This window comes from Malania oleifera, chromosome 8 (assembly GCF_029873635.1).
Source record: "Malania oleifera isolate guangnan ecotype guangnan chromosome 8, ASM2987363v1, whole genome shotgun sequence".
Lineage (NCBI taxonomy): Eukaryota > Viridiplantae > Streptophyta > Magnoliopsida > Santalales > Ximeniaceae > Malania > Malania oleifera.
This window is the reverse complement of record NC_080424.1, coordinates 78651651-78661658: the sequence shown is the minus strand read 5'-3', so window position 1 is coordinate 78661658 and position 10008 is coordinate 78651651. Positions and strand designations below refer to the sequence as shown.

The 10008-nt window shown below is 34.5% G+C and overlaps 2 protein-coding genes across 3 annotated transcripts; one reads left to right on the top strand and one right to left on the bottom strand.

Annotated features, from left to right (window-relative positions):
- The first annotated feature begins 2322 nt into the window (after window positions 1-2322).
- Window positions 2323-2895, top strand: LOC131162750 (zinc finger protein 7-like). The gene has a single exon (XM_058119355.1). It carries the CDS (start codon window positions 2323-2325, stop codon window positions 2893-2895), a length of 573 nt encoding a protein of 190 aa, XP_057975338.1.
- A 536-nt stretch (window positions 2896-3431) lies between these two features.
- LOC131161791 (putative cyclin-A3-1) lies at window positions 3432-6023 on the bottom strand. Of its 2 annotated transcripts, none has more exons than XM_058117753.1 (8): window positions 5429-6023; window positions 5005-5237; window positions 4826-4901; window positions 4620-4696; window positions 4479-4512; window positions 4228-4377; window positions 4009-4143; window positions 3432-3889 (listed from the first exon to the last, which is right to left on the bottom strand). In XM_058117753.1, the coding sequence occupies exons 1-8, from the start codon at window positions 5735-5737 to the stop codon at window positions 3818-3820; spliced, it is 1086 nt and encodes a 361-aa protein (XP_057973736.1). In that variant the 5' UTR covers window positions 5738-6023; the 3' UTR covers window positions 3432-3817. The 2 variants fall into 2 exon arrangements, with proteins under 2 accessions (XP_057973736.1, XP_057973737.1); XM_058117754.1 differs by having other exon boundaries at window positions 4479-4509; window positions 5429-5898.
- Between the last annotated feature and the right edge of the window lie 3985 nt (window positions 6024-10008).

Here is a 10008-nt window from a genome sequence, read left to right as displayed (position 1 = left end):
ATGAATGACAAAGAACCGATAAAGCAATAGAAGTAACAAAATCAAATTAACTAAGAAAAATTAAGGACATTGATATTTACTTGAAAACGCCTTCACAAAAAGGCATCCATATGGCATAAGTCTAGAATCCATTAATCAATTAAAATGGATAATAGACGAGGTTCACAACAATAAAACCTCAAGAACACAAACAAGTTCTTCTTAAGAAATACCCAAAGTACCATCTATATTGTAAAAATGATGAACCACTCTCAGAAAGAGAAATCCCAACTTTTGGAAGCACAAAACATCCTTGTAGATGAGAATAATGGAGAAAAATCTCATGTCTTGAACAGAAACCACAAGAAACCCTTTTGCTAAAAACCCTAAGTGAAAAAGCACCTATTTTGCTCTCTTTATTTCTTCTTTTTTTTTTCTACTTTTTGTTCTCACTTAAGTTGTGTGCTGACTCCCACTTTAAACAATAAGATTTGTAAGAAATGCTCGTGCTCTACACCCTTTCACATGGTGTAGGCTAATTCTTTTGGGGTTAACCCAAAACAAGAAGTAAGCCCAACATACCATATTCATGTTCAAGTTCGTGGAGCTGGTGTCATAAGTGGAAAATCAGTTGAGTTTATTTGAAAAATAGAGTAGCCATAGTCAAGAACAAGAATAAAAACAATGAAAAAAAGAGTAGCAAGCAAGATTTCTTTTAAAGAGGGAATGGGGTGCTAACAAAAAACAATGAGAGAAATATTAAGCAAGCAAGAATATATATATTTTTTTAGAGAAATGGGGTGTAATAAAGCAAGTGGAAAATGGATCCATAAGCTTAAGTGGTGCATCAAAGGGCATATATCGCAAAGGTATATCTAGCCTTAGGGTATATAATGGAAGGTAACTCATCTCCTAACTAGAAACACCTTCTTCGTTCCTCATATGGTTAGAACCTCCCAGCGTTAAAATTTAAAGCCTAAGACTCCCAATATGAAATTCTCAAACTGTTAGAAGCAACAAACAGACATCCTTTCTATTTTATTGTCAAAGAAAAAAAAAGATTTTTCACGCTAGTTAATTCCATCTTATTAGTGTCATTTTTTGGAAAGTTGAGGGATGTCTAACATAAATCTATTTTAGCCAAATATTAAGCATTATAGGACCATTTCATTATTATGATTCCATTATTGAAGTAGGTATAGAATTGAAACATTCCATATGAAGATAACACATAATTTCCACCTTTGTCACCACTAACTTCCACTTTCTTGATAAGGTGCCAATTCTTTGTTTCAAGCTCATAAGTCATCAATCCACCACTGGAGAGTCGTAATGAGGATCTGAGATCTCCCACTTTCTATTTTCGCAAGATAACAGTATTCTAATGAGAATGGAAGTGTTCTCGACGAGCTCTGGCTTGACATACTTGCTTGAGGCCAAAAGCACCACAAGAAGACAGCTCATGGGATCAATCAAAGAAAACACATTAAGAGATCAGTAGTCGCCCCACCTCTTGCCCCCTTCAGGTCACCAATGGACCCAACTTCCTTAAAGATATTCAACACCGTTGAGTATTGATAATTTTCCTTTAATATGCACCTCCTGCAATTTCTATCTTGAACTTCTTAGATCATGACCTGTCTCCCTCCATTCTCCCCTTCCCCCCCAGAGAGAGAGAGAGAGAGAGAGAGAGAATAAAAAACAAAGGCATTATGAAGAGGATGCTAGAATTTATGCATAAACAGTAAAACCTTGCTTTAATCTATGCTGCCCAAACTAAAATATATATGATGTGACATTGCAACTTTAGCCCTTTAATGCATGGACTCTTTTTGTCCGCAGTGAGGCACACCCATTCTACTATATTTGCTAAACAACCAAGTCCTGAATATAATTATATATAATGATCGTGTGATGGTTTGGTTGTCTAGCATATTAAATGTTCAGAAAGGAACACAATTCCCTATGGGCAATTTATATGGTTATATATATATATATATATATATATATATATATATGAACTCTAAGGTTACTGCAATGTGGCTGTTGAATTGCCAAATTCAAATAATTAGTTTATAATATGAATCCAAATAAGAGTGGGCAACAAGAAAAATAGAATTGGAAAGGGGCATGGGTAATAGGACCATAACACAACCAAATGCCCCTCAGAGCCAAACATTAGCAAGACCAGACAAAAACAGGATAAAATAGAAAAATATCCACTGCCACTGCACGTCCCATAAAACACATTAGTTCTCCATAAAGCCCCTCCCTCCCTCAGTCTCCCTTTGAGGGCCGGTCTTCATTTCTTCAGCACCCTCCTGTGACTGAAGGTTGGTGAAAATGATATTCCAGAGTGAAGAAGTAACAGAGACATCTGCCAAAAATAGGAACAGCGGACTACAGATCAGTGATGATGGTGATAGAAGCACTGGAGAATATAACTCAGAAGAGTGGCTGAACCTTAGCCTTGGCAGAAGTGAGGCGTTCGTGGCTGGAGACAAGGATTTCCAATCAAAATCTGCTACCAGCAAGGAGTTCATGTGCAACTTCTGCATGAGGAAGTTCTTCAGCTCACAAGCACTGGGCGGCCACCAGAATGCACACAAGAGGGAGAGAGGTGCATTCAAGAGGTTTCAATCTCTGAGGATGATGGCTGCCTTTGGGTTGGCCCCTAGTAGCCCAATAGCCCACTCACTTGGTGTTCAGCCTCACTCATTCGTCCATAAACACAGCAGAAAAGGGACGGCTGTAGGAAGATTTACTGATGCAGACAGGGGGTTCCGGGCATCAGGGACTGCATTTGAGCTTGAAGAAGCAATGGATTTGAAATGGCCAGGAAGCTTTTACATAGACTTGGAAAAGCCTGAACAGCCATTGGAACTGCCAAAGCTGGACTTAAATCTTCGACTTTGATCCTTTCTATTGTCCTTTGAATATCACTTTTGATTTTGTTATTATGTGCTGCCTACTGTTAATTTTTCAGTAAACCACCAGCAACCAGAGCTAACTTAGTTGCACATTATATTAAAGTAACTTACAAAACCATTCAACTTGAATTTCTGCATCATACAATAATAATTCCAAAAGAGAAAAATCAATAGATGCCTCACTTTCAGTGCTTGAAGAGCTCCACCTTGATGGCTAATAATAATTAATAGGATGTTCTACAAGTCATTTGATTGATATATCAGTGACAAACAAAGTATCAAGAAAATTCATTCTTCCATAAGGAGTATGGCTTTCACCTGTAAAGGTAGCTGTCTATGGCCAGAGTAGCAAACTATGTTTCTTAGGAGTTTCAAAGACATTGCTGTGACTCAACATAAAATTTTGGAAAAATCCTCAAGTTATGTTCGATACCAAAATACCATGGTCATCTTCTACACATTACACAACGAAGTTCATGTAAAATGATTCTAACAAAAAAAAAAAAGGGTACAGTCCACATCTTTTGTGAATCTAAAATTGTGAATGTCTGAACACTATCATTGAATTAGTCAAATTTTTACATACAAGTAGTATCCATACAATGTTCTAACTTCTAAATCAGTTCAAAAGCTCACAAGAGAACAAGAAACACTTGAGTGAATGACCTAGCGACACTCAACCCCATTCTTCCTGTTAGAAACAATTGATATTAGTGGCTTCACTTTCAAAAGTCAATTCTAAGCAGTAATTTCAGCTCAAAGGTTCCTTTAATCAAATTAGTTGGTGAGAACAAAACCATTCTTCTAATGCACGAATGCTTGTCAAGCCTCCTCCCAAATCCAATCTTATTTGACAAGGCAAGCTTTCCATGGTTAGTAGTAAGCCTGTTTCAGATCCTGCATGATTATCACGCTTCAACATCTTCAAAACATGAGGCTGGTATTTCTATTGGAGAAGACAATGTTGCCACACATTTGAACTGCTTCCAAAAAAAAAAAAAAAAGAGAGAAGAAGAATAAGCAAACCAGGTAAATTTTTCTACAAATGGCTGCTTAAAAGCTTATATCAAAACAATTAAAAATTCAATTCTGCACATACCTTATGCTGCTTGTACTTTTCTCTTATTGCTTGTAAAGAACCTCCCCTTTTACTCAATTGCAGATCATGTATGATAAGGACACACTCTTTTAGATCTGACGGTTTATATCCTGAAAAGTGTTGTAGGCTTGAATTCTGCAAGTGGCAAAAAACCTAGTCATTGCTAGGCTCGCATAATCATCATAACTATCAAACAACCAGGTCAAAATGCATTCTTACCCAAGGATGCAATTTTGGTTGAATAGTAAATCTTGAAAGAAATACAACAGCTGCAACCACCAAAGAAGGCAAGAATTTTACACAGGTATAGTCTAACAAACTTAGCTCTGCGAGATAGTAGCCAAGAAATTCCAATTGCAAATTTGGGGTCTGTAAAGAAGAATAAAATTAAGCAGTCAGTACCAGAAAATAACTTCATTGGTGTAGTTACAAATGTGTGCGCAAGGGGAGAGAGTAGGGGGTTAGCTTACCTTGTCATTCTCCTGAGTGACTCTGGTGAACCTTCTGCAACCAAAAAAGGGGGGCAAATGAAAAATCAGACTACTGAAATATTCAAACAAGGTTATAACTATGAGCAGTAAGGCTTCAAACTTACGGGGAAGTGTTATTACCTGAGAAATGTCTTTACAGTAGGATTGCCCATTTCAAATTTCAAGGACTTGAGGATATCGGCTTCCATCTTGACAACCTTCAGATTCAATACATAACCAACCAGTAAGCCATTATGGTAACCATAATGAAGAGTTAAATCTATTGCATTTAAAAGAAAAAAAAAATAAAAAGAATTATGAAATGCTTCCAAGAAAAGTAAAATCACCTGTTCCTTAGTGCAAGTGTTATCTGTTATGTAGCAAAATTCATCAAGATGCGGAGGGCTAATCTCCTCATACTTCCTATAAATCACAACAGAAATAAAGAGCCACACGTAAGAACCAAAACCAGATTGAAAGGATAAAACTTCAGAACCCACAAAGGTGAAGACTTTATGGTGCTTACGAGGCAATAAGCATGGAGGAAACGCCCAGCAGCTGTAGCCTTTGCCTGTTGAGAGGATTCAATGACAGGAATCTATCAATATAGGAAATGGAGAGATAAAGGGTGTCTGAAACAAGTTTGTACTCCTCTGCAACTTCCACCAGCCAATCCACCAATACCCCTCTCATATTAGCAGTCACGTCTCTCTGAACCTTCTCAAGGTAATCCGGCAATGGCCTTCTCTTTGCTTCCATCTGAATAAAAACCCACATCAGGAATAGCTTCAACAGACCAAACACCAAACCCTGAACCCTAAATCCCAACTCTGATTCCCATTATCAAATCAATCCCAAAAAATAACCCTAGAAATGGACAAGAATTAAGCAATAACAACAGTAATCCATCTCCCAAATCTCGAAATATCACAACATAGACACCCACTTACCTCCATGTTGTGAAGATAGTCGTAGATGTCCGAAGCGTAAGAACCGCACGTCTGCGTATCGTCCAGTTCCGCATTAATGTTCTGCGATGGCTCCGCCCGCTGCGCCACCGCTCTCTTAACCTTCCTCTTCGTTCTACACTTGGGCTTCTCCGATCCATCGCCCAGATTGGGAACCGAACCCACATTGGGCAAGTTGGGGAGCTCGCCCAACACCACCCTCTTCTTGGTGGGCGGCGCTTGGACCATGGCGGCTGCCGCCCTTTTCTTCGCCGCACGAGTGACGTGTATACAGTTCTCCTGGTCCGCCATTTTCAACGCACCGTCAGCACTCCCTGCCTCTTGGATTTGGGATTAAGGTACTATCGAAGACGGAAAGAGATAGAGAGGGGGGTAGAGGACGGAGGAGAGTTGAGGGTGAAGTGGGTGGCTTTGTAGCAGAGGTAAAACGTGGAGAGAGAGAGAGAGAGACAGAGAGAGAGAGAAAGAGAGGGAAGAGAGAAACATGCCATCATTTCTGCTTTTGTCAAAAATATACGCGGTGCGCGCTTAGCAAAATTTTACAAACTTTACGTTAACGGGTTTTGATTTTGGAGATTGGACGGTTTTGGAGGGATGAGGGGTTTTCGATAATTTTTTGGAGTTTGTTCAAATTTGGAAAGAGGCTTAGGGTTTTGGCGATGGGATCCCCCGACGGTTTCAAAGTGAAAAAGAGGCATTGCATTTAAGCCGGCGGACTATTTTTTGCCTTTGATTATGTTTCCTTTTTATGATTAATCTCGTTAAATTTTTTCCTTTTGAGAAAAAATGGAAGGATCTGATCTTACCTAACCTCTCATTTTGTTTGTATAATTAGGTCTGGAACAATATAGTAATTCTAATCTTAATTATTTTTTTTTTATATTTGATTTGTGTAAATTAGGATCAAATTATATTTCAGCCGAAATATTGATTCACCTACTCAAGAAAACAATGAAAGAAAAGAAATGGTAATTTCATTCCTGACTTTTTTAATGACAATTATAATTTTCATTAAATAATTATTTCCAAAAAAAATATGTGTCGGCCAATGAAAATAAATTAATTATTATTATAAATATATACTAGTAATTATTATAATATGAATAATTATTTTTAAAAATAAGTAATATAATAATAATCAGAAAACAATAATAATTATTATAAAAATAGTACCAATAGTAAATAGAGTAGTCAGAATAATAGTAATTTATAATAATAATAATAATAATAATAATAAAAACTGCGAAAAAAAATAGTAGCTATAAGGATAATAATTACTATTAAAATAGTGAAATTAACACTGAAGATAAAAATAATAAATAATAATTTATTATAAAAATAATAAAAGATAAAAAATACAACAACAACAATAATATTAATAATAAAATAATAGCAACAAGAACAAAAATTAATAAGAGTTTGTTTATACTATTTTTATTATTGTTTGCTTTAAAAAAAAAACAAGAAAACTCAAATGAGAAAATTAATAAGCATTATTATTAAAATATAGAAAAAATGCTATGATATAAAAATTGTAAACTTTTTCAATAAAAATAACGTGGAATTTAAGTTATATGTTCGAAAAAGTATAAAATTAAAGAATTTCATATTAGGGTTATTTTTAAAAAATTAGGTTATTTTTGGTTCTAATATTATCATCATTGAAGAATATCAAACGTTGAAACAGAATTAAATCTACAATTCCTACAAAAATTTCATATTAATGACTAGGCTTAGTAATTATATTCTAAAACCAATTCCATTTCTTGCTCAATTCATTTCTTAACTCAATTTCACTTTGCGAACCAATTGTGAGGGTTTAAATAAAATTATTAAATTGTACAATTATAAAAATATATAATTTCAACTCCTCGTGTTAAAGCACACAATTTGACCACGCAGATATTAATCACAAAATATTTTATCAATATGTTTCATATATTTTAAATATTTTCCTTAAACCTAACTTGGGATAAGCCTTAAAAGTCTAGATCACGAATTCTTTTTACGAAGTGGAAGGGGGAAAAAATAAAAAAGGAAACTTGTTTTTTGTTTATTTTCTCTTTACATAAAAATTCTATTAAAAAAAGTTTTTTTTGTTTAAGTATGATTAAAAATTAAGAAATATTAAATATTGATTATGTGCAAAATTAGTTTTTGTTACATCATTTGTTATATACATTTTTTTTTCTCGCTTATCATGATAACTAAAAAAAATAAAAAATAAAAATGAGAGAGAGAGAGAGAGAGAGAGAGAGAGAGAGAGAGAGAGAAAATTTCCTCATTTTCTTTCATTTTCCAAACACTTTTCTAGCTCCAAATAGGTTTTCAGCATTACATACTTCAACTCTTTTTTTCTTTTTCTTTTTTCTTGTAATTGTTTTCTGTTGACTCTATGAGTATGATCCCGTTTTGATTATAACAAAAACCAATATTTCTCGCATGTGCGCTGAGTCTCTTAAACATATTCATCCTAAGCATGCACTATTCATAGGAACTCAAGAAAGTCATACGGACCATAAAGTCAAAGCTTTATATGGCTCTTGAAGAAAGAAATGGAATGAAAACTCTTTTATTGTTGTAATAGCATTCAATTCATTTGAATTTGTAATATAATATGATTTGTAATAGCTGCATAACATGCATGATAGGTTTAATGTTCAAGACCATAGAGTGACCTAATGCCAGGTTTTTGGGACTAACTCAAAAGACCTTAGAACAACCTTAGGTCCTTACACACACACACTTAACACAGTCCCCAACAAAACATATATTATCAGGAGAATTAATTGACTTAAGTCTATACTTAAATGGTAAAAATTGTGTGGTTTCGGGCGACCGAACCCCTAGTGTTCAAAATACTTCGAGCGACCGAACCTTTGACTAGTCAGAACATTGACTTGGTTTCAGACGACCAAATCATTTTGACCGTAACATCCACGGGCGACCGAACCATTACTCTGACTTTTCCCACAAACTTGGCAACCCGAACCTCACGTTCAAAATACCCTCAGGTGATCGAACACATGAGTTCAGTATACCGAACTTTAGACCGGGCGACCAAATCGTGGTCTTTTGGAAAATCACCTCAGTTTAGTAAACCGAACTTATTTTTAGGCACCCAAAGCAAGAACTCTCAAATCGCGGTCTTTTGGAAAATCACCTCAGTTTAGTAAACCGAACTTATTTTTAGGCACCCAAAGCAAGAACTCTCAAAAATAGATTTTCAAATAAGTATGAATATGTGAGAATTTCTACCAAGGAAATGATTTGAAGTGATGCACAATAACTTAATCAAATCTCCCTACACTTTGCAATTGATTTGCAAGTTAGGGAAACAATAAAGAATAGCTCTCTTTATTAAAAATGATTTTGCAAATAAGGTATAAGTGTAACACCCCAACTCCGAAAGGCCTAGGATATTAACTTTTTACTAGTGATTTACAGCGGAAGCAAATAAACTCAATTTTTATTAAACCAGGGCGCTAATTATCCATATTACAATAATTTATTTTAAAAAAAAAAAAATTACACAAACATAAATATCTGACATCATACTAATATTTCTAAACAATCTTTACTTTTCTATCCCCACCCGCATGCTTGCTAAGCCTGATTTCCAACATGCACTTCAGAGTTATCTGAAATAAAAATATGATTGGAGTGAGACGACACTCAGTAAGTAAATGAGATTATTATTAGTGTGTGGCCAAAATGAGCTTTTTAAAAATTTCGTAAAACAATATTTAATATTATAACTTCAAAACTGTCTTTAGAATAAATATAAATTTAAAAATTTATGCATAAAACTTTTACCATCAACTATAACAGTAAAATTTTATAATCATATACTATAACTGTTAAATTAAACTTTTAACTTTAAAACTGTATAAATATTTAATGATAAATATACACATACTTTTCCTTATACGTTTTCTTTAGATCGTCATTTAAGCACTAGAATTATCCTTTTCATGTAAACTTACACTTTTCTTTCAAATCATCAGTGACTTTGTATACGTAATTAACTATGTATAAACATATATTGTAAAAACCACCCTTAGGCCTATTTGTCATAAGTCATGTTTACCCCCATAATTGGGTTGTGCGGTCCGAAGACTGGACTTAATTGACTGGCTGACCAAACTAAATCAACCTATGTAAACTTTAAGTGAGATTTTCCTTATTAAGTCCTGGTCCAGAACCAGGTGTGCACTCAGGAGAAATTTACTAATATAAATAACCACTCTGCAAACAGTGTGGGTGCACTCTGATCCGTATAAACTTTAAACTGCGGTACCGAGTATCTGTAACATTGAACTTTCGTTGCCATAAGGTTTTTTAAAATCATCTTATTATAATTTATGCAATTTAAAATAATATCGTGAAAATCTCATCTTTACTCATATTTACATTAAAAAAAAAAATGTAACGTAAAAATAAACTCATGCCACACAATTTTTGTGTTAAAAATATATATAATTTTATTTTTGAATAAAAAGAAATGCTGAAAATTTATCCGAGGGGATTAGAACATTTCTTAACCCAAAAATAGATGCAAG